This window comes from Hemiscyllium ocellatum, chromosome X (assembly GCF_020745735.1).
Source record: "Hemiscyllium ocellatum isolate sHemOce1 chromosome X, sHemOce1.pat.X.cur, whole genome shotgun sequence".
Lineage (NCBI taxonomy): Eukaryota > Metazoa > Chordata > Chondrichthyes > Orectolobiformes > Hemiscylliidae > Hemiscyllium > Hemiscyllium ocellatum.
The window spans coordinates 22,258,801-22,280,467 of record NC_083453.1 but is presented as its reverse complement, the minus strand read 5'-3'; the positions used below and the strand labels follow the sequence as shown (position 1 = coordinate 22,280,467).

Genomic DNA, 21,667 nt, shown 5'->3' with positions numbered 1-21,667 from the left:
AATTTTATACAATAAAACATGGTCATTTAGCTGGTGATCCTATAAAATCCAGATTATGCTGAAATAGCAAACCAGACTTTCATTGATTAGAGCTGAAAATGTGTTGCTGGTTAAAGCACAGCAGGTTAGGCAGCATCCAAGGAACAGGAAATTCGACGTTTCGGGCCAGAGCCCTTCATCAGGCTCTGGTCCGAAACGTCGAATTTCCTGTTCCTTGGATGCTGCCTAACCTGCTGTGCTCTAACCAGCAACACATTTTCAGCTCTGATCTCCAGCATCTGCAGACCTCACTTTTTATTCGAAGATTTCATTGATTAGAATCTATCCAAGAGTTTCCCTTAAGGGCTTTATAATTTGCCACTATTATTTAAAATACAAGAGTTGTCCATATTTCAGAAAGACTGATTCAGGTTGTTGGTACCATTACAAATTTTGTAATGAACAATACGTAATATTTTAAATTCAAGATACAGGTCAAGGCCAGAGGAGTTCCACTACCAAGAGATTTCAGCCACCAAGGTACAATACGCGTTTGATCCTGCCCACTTTTCCAGAAGCACTGGGTCAGAATTTGACAGACATAGCAAGGTTCACATTTTCCTGTTTCAGACCCTCTAGCCTGGCACATACTAGGTCTGATTTCGCTGCACTTTGGATGCTGCCTGAACTGCTGTGCTCTTCCAGCACCACTGATCCACAAACTAGACAGCCTCAACTTTCTAAATCCACTTTTACTGCAGCCCACACCATGCCAACTTATTGGAGAAAGTGAGGACTGCAGATGCCGGAGTTCAGAGCTGAATATGTGTTGCTGGAAAAGTGCAGCAGGTCAGGCAGCATCCAAGAAGCAGGAGAATCGACATTTCGGGCATAAGCCCTTCTTCAGGAATGAGGAAAGTGTCCAGTAGGCTAAGATGAAAGGTAGGGAAGAGGGACTTGGGGGAGGGGTATTGGAAATGCGATAGGTGGAAGGAGGTCAAGGTGAGGGTGATACGCTGGAGTGGGGGTGGGGGCGGAGAGGTCAGGAAGGCAGTGCTGAGTTTGAGGGATTTGACTGAAACAAGGTGGGGGGAGGGGAAGTGAGGAAACTGGAGAAATCTGAGTTCATTCCTTGTGGTTGGAGGATTCCTAGGCTGAAGATGAGGCGCTCCCCCTCCAGCCGTCGTGTTGCTATGGTCTGGCGATAGAAGAGTCCAAGGACCTGCATGTCCTTGGTGGAGTGGGAAGGGGAGTTGAAGTGTTGAGCCACGGAGTGGTTGGGTTGGTTGGTCCGGGTGTCCCAGAGGTGTTCTCTGAAACGTTCCGCAAGTAGGCTGCCTGTCTCCCCACTATAGAGGAGGCCACATCAGGTGCAGCGGATACAGTAAAAGATGTGTATGGAGGTGCAGGTGAATTTGTGACAGATATGGAAGGATCCCTTGGGGCCTTGGACGGAAGTAAGAGGGGAGGTGTGGGCGCAAGTTTTGCATTTCTTGCGGTTGCGGGGAAGGTGCTGGGAGTGGAGGTTGGGTTGGTGGGGGGTGTGGACGTGACGAGGGAGTCATGGAGGGAGTGGTTTTTTCAGAATGCTAATAGGGGAGGGAAATATATCTCTGGTGGTGGGGTCCGTTTGGAGGTGGCGGAAATGATGACGGATGATAGGATGTTGGTGGGGTGGTAGATGAGGACCAGTGGGGTTCTGTCCTGGTGGCGATTGGAGGGTCGGGGCTCAAGGGTAGAGGAGCGGAAAGTGGGGGAGAGGCGGTGGAGAGCATCATCGATCACGTCTGGGGGGAAATTGCGGTCTTTGAAGAAGGCCATCTGGGTTGTACGGTATTAGAACTGGTCCTCCTGGGAGCAGATGCAGCGGAGATGAAGGAATTGGGAATATGGGATTGAGTTTTTACAGGGGGCAGGGTGGGAGGAGGTGTAGTCTAGGTAGCTGTGGGAGTCGGTTGGTTTATAGTAAATGTCCGTGTTGATTCGGTCGCCCGAGATAGAAATGGAAAGGTCTAAGAAGGGGAGGGAGGAGTCTGAGACGGTCCAGGTAAATTCGAGGTCGGGGTGGAAGGTGTTAGTAAAGTGAATGAACTGTTCAACCTCCTCGTGGGAGCACGAGGCAGCACTGATATAGTCATCGATGTAGCGGAGGAAAAAGGTGGGGGGTGGTGCCAGTGTAGCTGCGGAAGATGGACTGTTCCACATATCCTACGAAGAGGCAGGCATAGCTGGGGCCCATGGTTACTCCTTTGGTTTGGAGGAAGTGGGAGGATTGGAAAGAAAGTTGTTCAGGGTGAGGACCAGTTCAGCCAGTCAAAGGAGGGTGTCAGTGGAAGGGTAGGTTGGTACGGCAGGAAAGGAAGAAGCGGAGGGCTTTGAGTCCTTCGTGATGGGGGATGGAGGTGTACAGGGACTGGATGTCCATGAAGATAAGGCGTTGGGGACCGGGGAAGCAAAAATCATGGAGGTGGTGGAGGACGTGGGTGGTGTCCCGAACGTAGGTGGGGAGTTCTTTGACTACGGGGGACAGGAGCAGGCTGAGACAATGGGTCGGCCAGGGCAGTCAGTTTGTGGATCTTGGGCAGGAGGTAGAAACGGGCGGTGCGGGGTTGTGGGACTACGAGGTTGGAGGCGGTGGATGGGAGATTCCCTAAGGTGATGAGGTTATGGATGGTCTGGGAGATGGTGGTTTGGTGGTAGGAGGTGGGGTCATGGTCAAGGGGGCAGTAGGAGGAGGTGTCCATGAGCTGGCGTTTAGCCTCAGCGGTGTAAAAGGTCGGTGCGCCAAACTACTATCGTGCTTCCCTTGTCTGCCGGTTTGATGGGGAGGTTGGGGTTGGAGTGGAGGGCTGCACTTTGAGGGTGAGAGGTTGGAGTGGGTGAGAGGGGTGGAGAGGTTGAGGCGGTTAGTGTCGCGGCGGCAGTTGGCTATGAAGAGATCAGGGCAGGTAAGAGGCCAGCACGGGGTGTCCAGGTAGATGGGGTGTGTTGGAGGTGGGAGAAGGGGTCATCAGAGGGTGGGCGAGAATCCTGGTTGAAGGCAAAGGCAAAGGCGGCAGAAGAATTGTTCGATGTCTCGCCGCGTGTTGAACTCATTAAACCGAGAGCGTAGTGGAATGAAGGTGAGGCCTCTGCTGAGGACTGATCTTTTGTCCTCAGAGAGGGGGAGGTCTGGAGGGATGGTGAAAACACGGCAGGGCTGGGAGCTAGGACCTGGTGTGGGGCTGGAGCTGGGAGAGGGGGCAGAGATCAGTGTGGGGGTGGGGTTAGGCATGCAGGCGGAAATTGGCGTGGGGGCAGGGTTAGGCATGGTGACGGAGATTGCAGGTTAGTGATGTCACTGGGGGCGGAAGTGGCTGCGGCGACAGCAACCCACCTACGCCCTCACCCTGAACAACTTCTCTTTCCAATCCTCACAGTTCCTCCAAACCAAAGGAGTAGCTATGGGCACCCGCATGGGCCCCAGCTATGCCTGACTCTTCGTAGGATATGTGGAACAGTCCATCTTCCACAGCTACACTGGCACCACCCCCCACCTTTTCCTCCGCTACATCGATGACTGTATTGGCGCTGCCTCGTGCTCCCACGAGGAGGTTGAACAGTTCATTCACTTTACTAACACCTTCCACCCCGACCTCAAATTTACCTGGACCGTCTCAGACTCCTCCATCCCCTTCCTAGACCTTTCCATTTCTATCTTGGGCGCCTGAATCAACACGGACATTTCCTATAAACCGACCGACTCCCACAGCTACCTAGACCACACCTCCTCCCACCCTGCCCCCCACTGTAAAAATGCCATCCCATACTCCCAATTCCTTAGTCTCCGCCGCATCTGCTCCCAGGAGGACCAGTTCCAATACTGTACAACCCAGATGGCCTCCTTCTTCAAAGACCACCATTTCCCTCCAGACGTGATCGATGATGCCCTCCACTGCATCTCCTCGACTTCCCGCTCCTCTGCCCTTGAGCCCCGCCCCTCCAATCACCACCAGGACAGAACCCCACTGGTCCTTACCTACCACCCCACCAACCTCCACATACATTGTATCATCCGTCATTTCCGCTACCTCCAAACGGACCCCACTACCAGAGATATATTTCCCTCCACTCCCCTATCAGCGTTCCGAAAAAAACCACTCCCTCTGTGACTCCCTCGTCAGGTCCACACCCCCCACCAACCCAACCTCCACTCCCGGCACCTTCCCCTGCAACCGCAAGAAATGCAAAACTTGCGCCCACACCCCCCCCCCCTCCCCTTACTCAAGGCCCCAAGGGATCCTTCCATTTCTGCCACAAATTCACCTGCACCTCCATATACATCTTTTACGGTATCCGCTGCACCCGATGTGGCCTCCTCTATAGTGGGGAAACAGGCCATTTACTTGGGGAACCTTTCAGAGAACACCTCTGGGACACCCGGACCAACCAACTCAACCACCCCGTGGCTCAACACTTCAACTCTCCCTCCCACTCCACCAAGGACATGCAGGTCCTTGGACTCCTCCATTGCCAGACCATAACAACACGACGGCTGGAGGAAGAGTGCCTCATCTTCTGCCTAGGAAGGGATGAACTCCGATTTCTCCAGTTTCCTTATCCCCCCCCCCCCCATCTACCTTGTCTTAGTCCCAACCTTCAAACTCAGCACCACCTTCCTAACCTGCAATCTTCTGCCTGACCTATCACCCTCACCTTCCACCTATTGCATTTCTAATGCCCCTCCCCCAAGTCCCTCCTCCCTACCTTTTATCTTGGTCTGCTGGACACACTTTCCTCATTCCTGAAGAAGGGTTCATGCCCGAAACCTCGAATTCTCCTGCTTCTTGGATGCTGCCCTGACCTGCTGCACTTTTCCAGCAACACTTTCATGCCAACTTATTGCCAACATTTATGATGCCCTGACTTTTTTTAAAAAAAAATGATTTACTCATGGAATGTGTGGGGTCATTGCTTAGTCTAACATTTATTGCCCAAAGGGCAGTTAAGAGTCAGCCAAACCTAGTAGAGATTGCAGATTTTCTTCCCCAAAGAAAGGACAATTGTTGTTAAAAACCATCTGGTTCACAATCAACAGCATGCTACTTTTTTTATTGAATTAAGAACTCTATCTCCTTCATGCCTTTGTGCTGGATTCTCTCCAGCATTCAAGTGCATTCAATTAAAATCAGTACGCAGAACTGTAAGATCACTGTGGTGGGTGAGACCAAAGTGCCAGGCAAACTTTGCTCATGAATCGCAAACATTGCTAAAACTCAATTTAAAAATGGAAAATCACTAAGAAATAGACAGCCCAGCTCTACGAATGGGGCAGATATAGACTTGGATCCCACATCAGCGTACATTTGAGTCTCAAGTAAACACCTCTTTCCTTAAGTTTCACTTTTGAATAGAAGAGTTTCAATCTTAAAAAAAAATACAGAATAACTTAGCAATGTATAGTGAACATTTAGCAGAGGAGCAAGCTCAGTTTCAGAAAATATTCTGATGACAGTGAACTGTTCAAAGAATTTAATGTATAATTTCATGACTAAAACAGTACAGCATACCCAAGATACAGAATATTTCATGCAATTTGTACACAACATCCTGAATGAAGGGATTAGCAATTATTCCAAGTTTGGCTTAATTTAAGTGATTTATTGCCAATCTCTAGGTGCACTGGATAATGGTGGCCTGCCTTCTTGAACTGCTGCATGTAGCACCATGTGTCGAGGTTAGCCACAGCCAAGATCAAAGTATTAGAGGCCTGATCAAGGAATCTAGGTTTCTGTCCTTAAGACATTAGTGAACCATTTAAAAAAAAAACTCAGTCTGCTATCTTTGCACTCACTTTTACTGGAGGTCTTCTAAAATTAAAGCTAAAATTCAGATTCTCTACAACTATTATGGTGCGATTACTGAATGCATAACTAAATTAAGGGAGTATTTAACATTTTCTTCCATAAAATTAAACAAAAAAACATTTAAATAACTTGGTAAGAGGCCAACTAGGTAATTTCTAAACAGCATCTACGAATGTATACTCCACATCCATCATCACACATTATTTCAAACCTCTAGTCCATGAGAGAATCCACTTTACAAACAGTTTAGCTGCTTCAGTGAAAAAGAAAATTGAAAACATTCACCAAGGTGTTTAATTTTTTTTTGGTTAAAAATAATAGAATTAAAGCTTACCTATGTTAATTGAAGGGATTTAGAATGTTAAGTTTGGCAATTGCATTTCTCTAGTTGAGTGTCGATACTGTTCACACAAATTGGTGGCATATCATAAAAGAGGTGAAGGCAACAGACATTTCTCAACCAGGGTTTTGGATGAGGTGATCATATTTATTAGCTTGGTTAAAGTACAATATAGAATCCCTATAATACTGATGCTGCAATTTGTTCATAACTCAAGAAAAAAAAGAGTCCTCCATCACCTTGCATTCTAATTTGGTACGGAGCATAGGTCTATACTACAGGAAAAGCAGAAATGTGGCCTTAACTTTCCACACTGTGATCCAGGATATACAAAATCAGACATGGTTCCAACACATCTTTAGAATGCTTCTTTAAACAATTCGGAAGAACAACGAAAGACTGGAAGTATTATGGTACATCACATTACAGCGGTATTGACTTAACTATTTTAAACACCAAACCCAGACAATTATATGGATTAGTCTTTATGACAGGTAGTTTGAACCAAGTCTTAGGCAAAAAAAAAGCTTTTGACTCTTCACATATTTTTCTCCCTCCTACTCACCCTGACCCTAATTCAAAGGCATTCTGCTGAATTGGAGTTGCCAGATAGGGTGGAGCTACAAATCTAATGACTGTCCCATAGGAAGTCGGAAGAGTCGCGCAACTCCCAGACTGGGCAGAATGTCAAATCATGCCCCTTGCCATTGCCTAGAGTAAAATGGAAACTTAGCTTCTGTTTTAATGTGCAGCCAAAGACATGGAACTTGTGTACAAACAAAACTTCAGCAAATATGTGCATTTCCAAAGTTGCAGCAATATGGAAGATAGGCATCTATTGAGAATTTGAAATCAGTACAGCTCCACCTCCTCATTCTGCTATTGCAAATTAAACTAAAAATTAAAACCAAGTTTAAACTCTGATAAAGGGATCCTTGTAAAATTAAAAAGGCGTGATCAATTAAAACATTTATTTAAAAAGGAGTTTCTCTCCTGCCCTCAATTCATGCCCCGCCCCCAATTAGCAAGTCTAAAATCTGGGTAAACATTAATAGTAGCTGTAATGATGCATTATTACCCTGACATATAAGTATATCATAAACAAACAGCATGTTCTGGACAAATTTTTAAAAATTGTATCAACATTTTGCACATTTTTCAAGTTCTGGTTCTTATACTCAAACATTGTCACACAACCAGGGACTTCACATCAAGGACGAAGCATACAGTTAGTACAACCCAAACGTCACAATCTCATCAGCAGTGGCATCATGATAATTCAAAAAGAGTCTGGCTAGTTTGCTCCATCCCATCATGCATTAGTGAAGGTAAGCAGACAATCCTCTTCTGTCTTCCATATACATATGAGCTTTGATGAAAATAATCCCTGGGAAAAATTTTTTGACTAGCAGCTAGAGGATACAATGGTCATGACAGTGCAGAAAAAAGGTGAAAGTTCTACAAAAAGGCACTAGGGTTTGCTCGAGGGTCTTTCTGGTTCCTAAAACGCATAGCTAGCCAAACTCCAAGGATCTGGGGTTGGGGGAACAAAGAAGGAACATTAGTGTACTGATATCTTCTACCTGGCATGTTACATTTAAATCAAAACACAAATAATACACTGAATATTGATGTCAGAAGACAATATTGGAGAAAGCATACACAAAGAACAAATAACATCCAACAGCACTTATTTCACAGTAAACGGACTACTAGGTTCAGATCATATCAAAGTTTAAACATCAAACAATCACCCACAGCTTGAAATGAGAGGTTGGAGAACCTATAATTCAGTTATCTTTGCAAATTTCATGGGACTGCTTTGATCATTAACAGTTCTCTATGGAGAAACTGACCTTGTGGATGTGGGTTTGCTGGCTGAGCAGCAGGTTAGTTTTCAGACATTTCGTTACCATACTAGGTCACATCTTCAGTAAGCCTCTGAATGAAGCACTGGTGGTATGGCCCACTTTCTATTTATACATTTGAGTTTCTTTGGGTTGGTGGTGTCATTTCTTTCAGCGTTCCAACTAGAACTCTATCAACAAACACATTAACTTGGATCCCATTTACCATCCCCTGAGGGGAAAATAAAACAGGAAATGACATCACCATAGGCAATGATGTCACCATCTCAAGGAAACTCAAACATATAGATAGAAGGCAGGCTACACTACCAGTGCTTCATTCGGAGGCTCACAGAAGATGTTACTAGTATGGTGACAAAACATCTGAAAGTGAACCTTCCAGCTCAATGAGCAAACCTACATCCAGAACCTCAATTGAAGCTACAAATCTCAAAACTCGCAAACTGACCTTTAAGCCACACCTCACTGGTAATGACTAAGGGATTAAAAATGGTGGATAAATCATAAATTTATTCTGAAATTGCAGTCCATCACCAAGGATACTAAATTGGTAAACATTTTATTTTGCAATACCTATAGGCCCTCAAGACTCCCCTCATTGTAAATTTCCCACAGCTTTGTTCAAAGTTAGGTTGACATTTGTAGCTTAATTTCCCATGATGAAGAATCCTCTCTTTTGTGCTGGAAGCCAGTATGCTGTGAAAACAGCAAGATTGTGACATTCGGGGAAACAGAAAGTTCTAAGACTTGTGCAGCAGCACATTCAGTTCTGCCCCTTGATAGGGATGGGGGCTTATTGCAAAATTTCCGAAGGTTACTCAGAAAAGTTTAGGGTCACTGAAAAGTAGTTCCGAGGCCAGAGAGAGAGAGAGACAGACAGACAGACAGAGACATACAGGTTCATTCCATTTCAGGAGTGCCGATTTTTAGCTATACTGCAAGGAAAGCAAGAATAGTTGGATGGCTCTGGGCTTATATTGAACCCGGGAAGGTCTAGAAATAACAAAGTAGCTAAGAGTTGGAGTCAAAGTGGGAAGGCGATTGTGTTGGAGGAGAGCTTGGAAGGATCCAGTAAGCATTAATACTTCAGTTAAGCTGAGTGTGGGAGCTGAAAAACACTCAGTAATATTTGCTTCATAAAACTGAGCTTCGGAAAAATCCCAGAATGTAGTAATTATAAACGAGGTCAGCCAGATGAACCTCAGAATAAGTCCCCTGATTGGGGCTGTTAATCTGGTCCAGTCAGGAAGCCCTGGCTGACATAAGAACAGGAGTGTCAGACATTCTGTTCACTCAGAGCTGGCTCAGTGCAGAGGACTCTCCATGCATAAATGAAGGGTCACTTGGTGACGGGATACTGGCCTATGTGGAGTTATTTCACCACGGACATATCTAACTCCGTAAAGTTACTTGTCAGTGAAGAGCTGGAGTTATAATCACGAATGAGCACTGGAGTGTAGTTTGAGTTCAGGGGGCATAAAACCTAGGAAAGAAACGTGATCAATTAGAACAGGGGCAACCATTGAAACAGACAATTATGGAACAGCTCAAGAGGGAGTTAAGACAGGATCAGCGAAGAATTGTAATTGCTTGAAATTGAATGAGATTTGATATCCCACAGTGCCATTAATATCTGGAGGGGAATTACCGAGAAATCTGTGGTAACGGTCATGATTGCATTTGCTATTTGATGTATGCTATGGGGTGCGATCACTGTATATTATTCATGTTTACCATATGTTAATTCTGGATATTGAGAAAGTTATACAATTAATAATTTCTTGTACTACTGTAGTTTATTCAAAACAGTGGAATCTTGTGGCTTTATTCTCTTAGCCAGTCCACTGGATTTCACCTTTTGCCAAATGTAAAATAAGACGTTATTGGTCCATAATCAGATCATAGCATAATTTGGCAATCTGGTCTCAGGTCATAATAACATACTTAACACTGACCAGTTCCTAGGTCTGGGTCAGACACTGATCCTGTACTGATGCTATTTAATTTCAGGCTGTCACTATCACTCAGGTTCAAGGCACCACTCAGCCCTTGCCATTCCAATCTCTGAATGTAGGTTTGCTTGTTGAGCTGGAAGGTTCGTTTCCAGACATTTCGTCACCCTACTAGATAAAATCACCAGTCCAAAGAAACCCAAATATATAAATAGAAAGCAGAAATCATCAGCAGTGCTTCGCCTGGAAGCCCACTGAAGAGGTTACCTAGTAGCGTGATGAAACTTCTGGAAATGAACCTTCCAGCTCAGCGAGCAAACCTACATCCAGAACCTCAACCTGAGCTACAAGTCTTCTCAAAACTCGCTAATTCCAATCTCTTTACCAGTCACCACCCTAACAATTACCCAGGATTGCTTTTATTGTTATTTGCACAGATTGAATAAAAAACAAAATCAGAGGATGAGGGAGTCACTGCCTAAGCCAGCATTTATTACCCATCTGTAATTGCACAGTCAGTAGTTAAGACTCTACCACATTGCAGTGGGTCTGGAGTCACATGTAGGCCAGACCAGGTAAGGACAGCAGTTTCCTTCTCTAAAGGACATTAATGAACCAAATGAGTTTTTCTGACAAACAACAATGGATTCATGGTTATAATTAGAATCACAGAATCCCTACGGTGTCAAAACAAGCCATTCAGCCCAACAAGTCCACACTGACTCGTTAAAGAGCATCTCACCCAGACTCACCCCCAATCCCATCCCTGTAATCCTGCATTTCCTCATTGCTAATCCACCTAGCCTGCACCTTACAGGACACTGCAGGCAATTTAGCATGGCCAATCCACCTAACCTGCAAATCGTTGGACTGTGGGAGGAAACCAGAGCACCCAGAAAAAGCCCACGCAGACAGAGGAAGAATGTCTATGTGGAGTTTGCACAGTTGCTAGAGACTGGAATTGAACCCGGGTCCCTGGCACTGAGCCACCAAATACTTAACTGCAAATATTTATTGAATTCAAATTCCACCGTCTGATATTGCTGGATTCAAATCTGGGTCTCCAGAACATTACCCAAGTTTTTGGATTAACAGTCCAGCGATAATACCACTAGGCCATTGTCTTCCCATGATCCTAGGTTTGGCCATATGACCAATTAGAAAACTTAGAAAGACCATATATTTTCCATTATACTTCTGATGCAAATATGCTAGGAGGATTTATTCATTAGAAACCTTTATTGATATACCCACATCATAAGTGGAAAAATGCCAAAGAACTAGATTTTCAGAGTCTTGTCTATATATTTTAGAGAAATACTTGTGTAAAGAAATTTATTAAAGAACCAGATTGTCCAAGGCAGGACTATTGCTTAGAGCAGGACTATGCAGCACCTGAGCGCTTTAGGATTTCACACCCAGAACAAAGAACTGCAATGGTTCAGTGGAATTGATGAGAAACCATTTTTAAAAAAAAAAGAAAATTATAGTTCCACAAGATATTTCAGAAGCAGCAAAACCAATGTTACTTTACAATAGAACAAACCTCACCTCAGTGAAGCTGAAGAAAAGCCCTACTCCACCCAGAATTCTTAGAGCCTGACCAGAATGTGTCAGCATGACATTCCCACAAGTTTTACAACCTTTTGGTTTGCAGTGCTGTCAAAAAAAAAAACAACAACATTTAAAGGAAAATTTGAAAATATTTTCACTAGACAAGGTAGGTTACACAGACACCCTTTAATAAAGCAAATTCTATGTAGTAGTTAATTATTTTCTGAATGTTATAGTTACTCTACTGAACAAATGTAAGGGTTTCCTTTCAAAGATTAACCTTCTGCTTCAGTTCTATTTAGTATGCAAGAGCCTCATTGAGCAGCATTAGGGTGGAAAGTAACACAGAAAAGCATGTTCTAACTTAGGGAATATTTAATCATAGGTCATATAATCAGAGTACAGAAGAGGCCCTTTGGCCCACTGTGTCCTCACCAACAAAGAAAAAGTCACTCTAAGTCTACATTAATCCCACTTTTTAGCATTTGGCCCAGTACTTGAAATGTCATAACATTTCAAAGCTATGATTTACATAATGTTTAAAGGTTAGAGTTTTCCCACCTCAACTACCCTCCCTTCTCAACTACCCTTCCAGATTCGCACTGGGTGAAAAATATTTTCCTCAAATCCCCTCTAAACTTCCTGCCTTTCACTTTAAAAGGTATGCTCCCTTGTTACAGATCCTTCAACTAAGGGGAACATTTGCTTCAGAGAAATACCTACATTTGTCCCACTGACTGGAAATCTGTGCCTAGGTCACCAATCCATTTTAATCACCAGGAATAGTTCCAAGGATCATTTCCCCTTTCTAAACATCCCACACTCCCACCCCCATCTCTCTCTCCCCCAGTAGCATCACCAGAGTGAGTGAAAGTTAGTTCAAACCTGAACACGTTGCCAAACTGTAATAATGAATTATTTGTTTCTACACAGCCAATTTCACAAACTCAAATGACAAGACCCCAATATCATTTTTCTGAGAACAAATAGACTGATGGGATGCATTAACATTCATTTCTTCGAAATTCTAAGCAGAAAGTATATACCATGCCTAGTACTGAATATTGCCCTTCAATATTGTGCAGGAAACTCTTACTTTGCTGACAACATGATTTTGAATGTCATCAATAATCCAAGAAATATTACTCACTTCTTTACACAATAAGTGATCAGTCAAATAGGTGGCAATATTCTCTGTATCATTCATAAATCCACAGCAATTCAGCTGGTGTTCTAGATCTTGTCTGGTTGTATTTGACATTCTGTTCCAGGTCAACTTTAGCAGATGCTCCTAAACAAAAAACAAAAATCAATGTCACATAACATACTGATTTCTGATAAGTCACTTTTGAAGTTTACCATATGACCTTAAACGTAGCAGCATTCCAAGTAGGTGATGTGGATTTTCAGTGAGGTTACCTACAAAGTTTGGATTTTAGTTCAAGACCAACATGTTGGAGCAGTGATGCGAGTTCTTTTCCCAAAGCTCCTACAGCTTGCGATAGAAGTTCACTTCAGGGAGCATAAGAACTAGGCAATTCACCCCCAAGTCTGCACTGGCATGTGTTGTTTTGACTATTTGCCTATTTTGACTACTTAATTTGGAGTTCCATTTCTGATTGGAAAAATCAAGAGGAAAAGGCAAAATCCCAATCTGGGGGTGTGAGCCCATCAATCTAGGTTTGCACAACGATGCAGGACTGATGAAATACTATGCTGTTGGGAGGTACTAAATTTTGTTTTTATCTTTAATTTTTTGCATGGGATGTGGGTATCATTGCAATGGCCAACATTTGTAGCCCATCCCTAACTGTGCTTCAACTGAGTGATTTGCTAAGCTATTTCTGAAGACCATTAAGAATCAGAGTCAGAGTCAATCACATTGTGGGTCTGGAGTCACATGGAGGCCAGACCTAGTGAGGACGGTAGACTTCATTCCTTAAGGAGGAAATCGTTAACCAGATGGGTTTTTATGACAATCAATGCTAATTTCATAGCACCATTACTAAGTTAAAAATCACAACACCAGGTTATAGTCCAACAAGTTTATTTGGAAGCACTAGCTTTTGGAGCTGCTTCTTCAACACAACCACCAGATGAAGGAGCAGCGCTCAAAACTAGTGCCTCTAAAGAAGCCTGTTGGACTATAACCTGGTGTTGTGATTTTTAACTTTGTACACCCCAGTCCAACACTAACACCTCCTAATCATGACTATTACTGAGATAAATTCATAAATCTGGAATTTAAAGCTTATCTCAGTGTCAGAATGCTGAGCGAGGCCTGAAAAGGAACTTGTAGGTGGTGGTATTCCTACACATCTGCTATCCTTGCCCCACTCAACAATAGTGGTTGCAGGTTTGGAAGGTGCTGTTGAAGCCTTGGTGAGTTATTGCAGTGTACCTTGTAGATGGTATAAACTACAGCCACTGTGCATCAGCAGTGGAGGGAGTGAATGCTGAAGGTGGTGTATGAGTTGCCAATCAAGTGGTCTGCTTTGTCCTGGATGTTGCCAAGCTCGAGTGTTGTTGGAGCTGCACCCATCCAGGCGAGCAGAAATTATTCCATCACACTCCTGATTTGTGCCTTGAACAGGTTGAGGAGGCAGGTGAACCCCTACTCAGAATCCCAGCATCTACCCTGCTATTGTAACCATGGTATGTGAGTGGCTGGTCCAGTTCAGTTTCTTGTCAATTGTAATCCTCTGTGCAGGAGTCCCTCAAGGTAGTGAACTAAACCCAACCACATTCAGTTGCTTCAATGACATTCCCTCCATCATGAGGTCAGAAGTGTGAATTTTCGACAATTGCACCATGTTCAGTGCCATTTGTGCACCTTACTAACTGAAGCAATCCATGTTGAAATGCAGCATGATATGAACAATAACCAGCCATGGGCTAATAAGTGGCAAATAACATCTGTATCATACAAGTGCCAAGCAATGACCACATCAAACCATTGTCCCTTGATATTTAATGGCATTACCATTGCTGAATCCCCCACTATCATCCTGACAGTACCACTGACCAGAAATTGAAGTAGACAATCCATATAGTGGCTACAAGAGCAGGTCAGAGACTGGGAATTCTGTGATGTGTAACTAACCTCCTGCCTCTCCAAAGCTTGTCCACCATCTACAAGGCACAAGTCAGAAGTATAATGGAATACTCCCCATTTGCCCAGATGAGTACAGCTCCAACAACACTCAAGTAGGGCTTGAACCCTATTTTATTAGCACCTCATCCAACACACGGTGGCAACAGAGTGTACCATTCATAAGATGGACTGCAGTAACTCACTGAGGCTCTTCTGACAGCACCTTCCAAATCCACAACCTCTACTACTGAGAAAGACAAGGTAGCAGGTGGATGGGAACACTGCCATACACCAAGTTCCCCCTTCAAGCTACACACCATCAGGATTCAGGACTATATCATTGTCAATAGGTCGAAATCCTGGTCGTTCCTAGGATTTGCAGCAGTTCAAGGCAGCTCACAGGGAATTCAGCGATATGCAATAATCCCTAGTTTATGCAGTGACACTGACATCCCAATGAAAAATTACAACAGGCCAGGCCTTTTCAAAGAGAAATCACAAAGCATTGGTAGGGATACAGCCAAGGGTACCTGTTGACTTCGGTTAAGAGCCAGGCATGAACAGGAGACTCCAAACTGAATTAAAAAGACCAGGAATAAAATAACCATATACTGGAGTGAAAGCAAAGTCAAGGAAACAAGGTGGGAAAATTAATGAAAATAAAATTTATTGTAAAAAATTGAGATGACAACATGCATTTTATGAAGGTTTCTTTCTGATATTTCCTTCAGGAGACACTTTCCATTTATGAAGTGAATTGAACACTTGCCTGTTGTTTTCACTTTGTCGCAAAATCAAGTATACTCAGGTCAGACAGAATATAGATTAACTGCAGGGCTGGAGCACTGGAGCTTTCACTACAGTGCTCCAGCATTGTACAGGCTGTTCTGCTGGAATGTGAATTTGCTGTAATGCAATTGACGAATTGGGGACACTCTCTAAAGTGCGGACTTTTAAAATGTGTGTTTGTTGTAATGTGATTATATCGCCAACACTTTAAGTACTGTTTCTAAAGCGTGATTTTTCTATAACATGGGCTTGCACAAGAATGCAGCCATCGCATTATAGAAGAACTACCTGTACTTTAAATCCAAACTGCTGGCTCCCCTCAACAACTGCAATACCACCACTGCCATCTGTTACAGACGGAAAATAGACTTTAACATGCAGTGACATGGTGACTGAAGTGTGCCAGGGTCTGAGCTCTTCCTTTAAAAGCAATTTCATATTTATTCATGCACTTCATTAAGTAAACTGGTCCCTTAACTATATTCCCAAAGGTACAGCTTTAGCAGCAGGTTTTAATGTAAATATATTGATATCTCTCGGGAAAGAATATTGCAGCAAACAAGCACACTTGAGTAATTTGGCAGCAAGCATGAAATCATCTGAAATTGTTTCAATCAATGCAGCTCACAATACTTTCCCATGCATTGGCTTGCAAGGTGGCCACATACAATGAATATTTCACTCATTTCTTGCACCATACCACCAAAATCCTAATAAAGCTAAGGTGGCAGCCATACCATCAGTAATACACTCTATCCCAGGGCATCTGTTTGATACTGAGAGTGCGCCTCTGACAAGGGCTTAAGAAACAACAGTTGCTTCCCAGCTTATTCATGCAGCACATGACTCACAAAAGCTGCTCCTATCACACAGCTCAGGATTACTGGTGTCAGAATAATCAACCTGATTTTCAATTTGAATACAACCATGGTTCTTTTTGGCACAAAGTGTAAAGCAAGAGTCAGTGCTAATCTTTTCAGTTATCCTTTAGATATTATCTCTGCATTTTACTTTTGCTACAGAAACGTAAAAAATTAAGATCCTAATCACAGCCGAGGCCCTGTCTGTAAGTGGTGAGTACAGACTAGGCATCTCCACACGAGTCAGAAGCTAGGAGAAAGCGAGGACTGCAGATGCTGGAGGTCAGAGTCGAGACAGTGTGGTGCTGGAAAAGCACAGCAGGTCAGACAGCATTCGAGGAGCAGGAGAATCAACGTTTTGGGCACAAGCCCTTCATCAGGATTTCTGCATCCAGCAGGATGCCGCCAGACCTGCTGTGCTTTTCCAGCACCACACTCGCAAGTCAGAGAAGCAACAAGGATCACTTTTACTAAGCTTCTTGCAGGCAGTTCACTGTGGCAAAGGCCTAGGAGGAGGATATTAATTTATCTGGCTAAAAATGGAAGAATATCTTAAGAGTCATTCTCAATTTGTTTTTAAAACCAAAAAAATCAGCAAAAGGATACAAAGAACAGCATGACTTGATGGTGATTGACTGCTCCGATAAGTCCAACAACAGCAATGAGAAGCAGAAAGACCCCCACAGCAATGACTCCACCAATGATGTTTATACTGGAAACAATGCCGTAACTTTTGCCCCATGCTGCTACTCCGATAAGTAACAGTCCAACAAGCTGGAAGAGAAAGGGGAATAAATGTTATGTCCAAATAACATTGCAATTTACTGTATTCTGGAATGGCACTGACATGCTTAAAAAAAAGGAACAAGTTTCCTAAGTCCCCAAGACTTCCCAAGACATTTTACAACTATGACAAGTTTTTGCAGTGCAGTCACTGGTTAGTCATCAGGCATCCACACCACACTTTTCAACTGGGGTCACTAGACTAAGAAAGAACTCACCGAAACAAGGCAAAAGCCAGTAATGGTGGCTGAGATGGGCTTTTATGGTGCACCCCTACCTTTGAGCCAGGAGACCTGGGTTCAAAACCCGTCTGCTCCATAAGTGTGCAATAACATCCCTGAACAGTTTGATTAGAAATTATCAGTAATGGTACCCTAACCACCAACCCCAATCCAGCAGAGCAGAATCAGTCAATGAATCAGAGATTTTCTCCAGTCTACATGATCCATGATCTGACTGACGCACTAATAGTGGTCTCTCGTATGTTCCATCCACTTTATCATTATGTACAGTTGATTTTCAGCCAAACCTGCTTATCCCTCTTGTACCTAGTACAGCTCCTTGAGATGTTGGTGTTAAGTACAGAACTTATAGAAATGCAAACCATTGTTGTATGACTGTGCAAAAGTACGATCCTTTGCTCCAGCCTCAATGTCAATTACACGGCTAAGCATTTGAAACACCCAAGATCACCATATTGCATAAATTGACCAGGCAAAGGCTAATGCCTTGAGTTGTGAAACAGCATTCAAACCTAATCAGTGTTAAGAGTTGCTTTAATGTGTTAAGAAATCTCTTAAATATAGTTATTTATTGGTAATTAGATCTTCCATTGTTTTCTGATTCGTTTATGCAAAATTGCTCTCCACATAAAATCTATGCCTATGCTATCTATATTTGTAACCACAGTCTCAGCTACGCTAGTCACAACTTCAGTGTAGTGTATCACTTACAACTGCAAACTAAAGACAAACTTCCTCAGCCTGGGTCTCCATTCACCACAACAGTTTTGCCGATGTTGATCTGCCAGTCTTTCATTGTCTCCTGGCCTTCAGATTTAAAATTCTCATCCTAGTGCTCTCTTATTTCTGTCAACTCCTCAAGACCTACAGCTCCCCAGCATCACACTCTGTTCCTTTATTTGACTGTCATAATTATTCCCTCCTCTTTTCCATTGGTGGCTGTACCTTTAGCCATTGGGCCCCATAATCAGAAATTTCTTTCTCAAACTGCCTCTCCTCCTTAAAATACATCACTTTTACCAAGACTTTCTTCAGCCCTTCTGGAATCTCCATTCGGGTTTTTTTTGTCAAATTACATTCCTGATGGTCTTAGGATGTTCTTTAAGCTTGATGGGGCTATGAAAATGCAAGTAGTCATTACCATGACTCAGTTAAGTATATTTTAAGCAAGTGCTAAAAAAGTGTGGATGTTTGTTTCAGCTTTGATGCTCTTTCAATGCAATAAGGTCACCAGAATGTTGGCATCCAGTTAGAAATTTAGGATCAGTCCAAATCAAATGAATGAGGTCTGGGGGCATTCAAAGATAGTGCCCATTATACATGTATTGCAGCGGTGATTCCATTATCAAACTGCTACAGTGTACATGTGAACATTTGTGAAGGTCAATGTAACTGTCTTGTGCCATGATAAGTCCTTTGCCTTCTTTAAGATTGCAACAGCCACGAGGATTTCCACATGGGTCCAAAACTTGTGTTTCAAAAAAAATGTACAAATCTTTGAATATAACCAAATTTCACAATTCAAAAGAATGACAAGATATACAGAACAGAAATTACTGACTTTCTTTTGTTGAGTCCTGCTAAGTCTTTTTCATGCAATTATACACCTGACTGCTTCCTCTTCACAGCAAGCAGTCAGTTCCATTCTTTTACAGCTACCTCTTTGGAGAGGTTGCAATCACAGACATAGGCTAGTCAAAATGCTCAAGGTGACATTATACACCAAATGGCACCTCTTGAATCTTTCATTTAACAATGAAAATTTGAATAGCTACCAAAGCTTATCCACAGCTGCAGAACTTTTCATTTTGAAATAATAATACATTGATCTTTTAATATAACTATTCACAACTCCAAACAGAAAGGAAGGGTATTTCCCTTACCAGGTCTTTCAACTTTCCAAGGGAAAAGCTGTGATATAACAAAACATCCATTAACATTATAGCAAAAATTTGAAGCAACGTTTGACCCAACCATGAATTGGTAGAGTGAGAGTACAATAATGGGTATAGGATTACCTGAACCAGAGTGCATCACAAGGCAATCATAGCATTGAAACAACATGTAAGAATAGAGCTCAGTTCACCAATTATTCTGACTGGTGTTAAACAAACTGTATAATGCCACACTCCAAGCACCAGTCAGAAAGCTATAGTTCAACTTTGTTCATATTTTGCCAAACTATTAATGGTGCTATTAACAGTTACTGTTGATAAGCTATTTGATCACAGTATACATTATAGTTAAGATTGGCTACTTGGTGTCCACTTCTGACCTTTCAACAGGAGTCAAATAATAGCAATCAGCAAGTCCATTTTCCCTAACCCATGGGTACTAAGGCCAATTGTAGCATGCCTACCACTGCCTCAATTGAGCTGAGCCAACTCAGCACAGAGCAGGGACAGAACTGACAGCCTCACCTCAGTTAATTCCACACAAAACTTGCTGAGCTGTCAAAACATGCCAGTTTCACAGTCTTCTTTAGGACAGTCCCTGGTCTTTGAACTATACAGACCGTCAGCAGATAAGATATCAAACTACCTCAGCAGGTTGAGTCTAAATTGTAAATCAAATGGATACAAAATCTACATTCTCCATAAACTGTATATACCCAATGCATCAATTTAGGGCAGCACGATGGCACAGCGGTTAGCACTGCTGCCTCACAGCACCAGAGTCCCAGGTTCAATTCCTGCCTCAGGTGACTATCTGTGTGGAGTTTGCACATTCTCCCCGTGTCTTTGTGGGTTTCCTCCCACTATACAGAAAACGTGCAGGTTAGGTGAATTGATCATGCTAAATTGCCCATAGTGTTCGGTAAATGGGTCTGGGTGGGTTGTGCTTCAGCAGGTTGGTGTGGACTTGTTGAGCCGAAGGGCCTGTTTCCACACTGTAAGCAATCTAAGAAATATTACAACAACATAGAAGCACTAACTCAGATGTTAGAAATTCCAGCATCTTTTGTCGGTGCAACGAGGGCCGAAAGGCCTGTTCTGCACTGTACTGTTTTATGTTCTAATTCAAATTGATTAAGCTGCAACATTTATTGACTCGTTCACTACAATAATTATTACATTTTAAAAGTGCTTCATCAGCAGTAGTGTGCTCAGGCTGAGAAATACATGACATATGCATAAGGCATTAGAAAGAGAGGCTGTACACCAAGGCCAGATCACATGCATTCTAGGATATATAGGGAACAGTGAAAATTGCAAAAGGTACAGGCTATTTCATCAAATTTTCCTTAGTGACTGCACCGATGCCAGACAAATGGAGAATTGTAAATGTTCAAAATAAGATTCAGAAATAAATCCAGCAATGACATGCTCAGTACTGGGAAAACGTTTAGAAATAATAATCCACGACACAATTAACATCCAATTAGACAAATATGGATTAATCATTTCTGATGAAGGGCTTATGCCCGAAACGTCGAATTTCCTGTTCCTTGGATGCTTCCTGACCTGCTGCGCTTTTCCAGCAACACATTTTCAGCTGGATTAAATCAATAAAAGGTTATACAGATGTGATCAGAGAAATTATTTCCATTGGTCAGGAACTAAAGAACACCAACTGAAGGTGAATGACAAAGGAACCATAATTGACTAAAGGAAAAACAAATTTACAGGGCTAGTGGTTAGAATTTGGAATTTACTACAAGCGTATGACAAGGCAGGTTCAATCGTGGCTTTCAAAATGCAGCTGGATTATTTGAGTATATTCTAAAAAAGAGCTGCGAGAAAAAAAAGGTGGAGGAAATAGAAACGATTTGCTTGCCGAAAACCAGCAACCAAGATTAGCCAAACGGCCTCTCGCGCCGTAAACGTTCTCGGATCCGGTATTTCTTGTTGCTACATGTCACAGTTGGTGGAGGATGTTGTTGCGCATGCTCCGGATCCTTAGTCGGGATTGTTTGGTCCAAATGCCGTCTCAGAAGCTTAAAGACCACACAAACTTCCAGCGACACAACGCGACCCCCTCCCCTCGTATCCGCTCCACTTACTATGTACACCACATTTAAAGCAATTAGCGCATTCTTGGAACAGGTGAAACCACCGCAAACCATTCTCACTGCCGCCTGTATATCTGCTAACTGCTTCTTTCTCTCAGCCAGTTGCTAATATCTCTTCGGCCCCGATGCCACCGTCATTCGCGACGCGGTTTGAGTCCCACCTCTCGCAAATCATTGGTACTCGCTCTAGTCCCGTGACAGTCACTCTAATGTTTCATTTGATTACTTGCCTGTCAGTCATCCGGACTACGAAAAACTACGCGTTTGTCCAGCCTTTCGTAATGCTCGTTTACTGATTGGACAGTTTCCATTGATGACAAAGTGGTTCCTGAAGGGACGTGTCGGAAT

At 43.0% G+C, this 21,667-nt stretch overlaps 1 protein-coding gene across 1 annotated transcript; it reads right to left on the bottom strand.

Moving 5' to 3' along the window:
- Positions 1 to 5,475: 5,475 nt before the first annotated feature.
- Positions 5,476 to 21,457, bottom strand: tspan31 (tetraspanin 31). The gene is made up of 6 exons (XM_060820882.1): positions 21,311 to 21,457; positions 16,889 to 17,056; positions 15,164 to 15,244; positions 12,690 to 12,830; positions 11,537 to 11,644; positions 5,476 to 7,698 (listed from the first exon to the last, which is right to left on the bottom strand). The coding sequence occupies exons 1-6, from the start codon at positions 21,371 to 21,373 to the stop codon at positions 7,624 to 7,626; spliced, it is 636 nt and encodes a 211-aa protein (XP_060676865.1). The 5' UTR covers positions 21,374 to 21,457; the 3' UTR covers positions 5,476 to 7,623.
- Between the last annotated feature and the right edge of the window lie 210 nt (positions 21,458 to 21,667).

Bases quoted from the DNA above. Each gene is read 5' to 3' on its own strand.
- tspan31 (XM_060820882.1), bottom strand. From the start codon at position 21,373: ATGGTTTGCGGTGGTTTCACCTGTTCCAAGAATGCGCTAATTGCTTTA. The intron at 17,057-21,310 runs GTAAGTGGAGCG...TTTCTCTTCCAG, and splicing joins CTTTAAATGTGGTGTACATA to CTTGTTGGACTGTTACTTAT. The intron at 11,645-12,689 runs GTGAGTAATATT...TTTTTTTGACAG, and splicing joins ATCACTTATTGTGTAAAGAA to CACTGCAAACCAAAAGGTTG.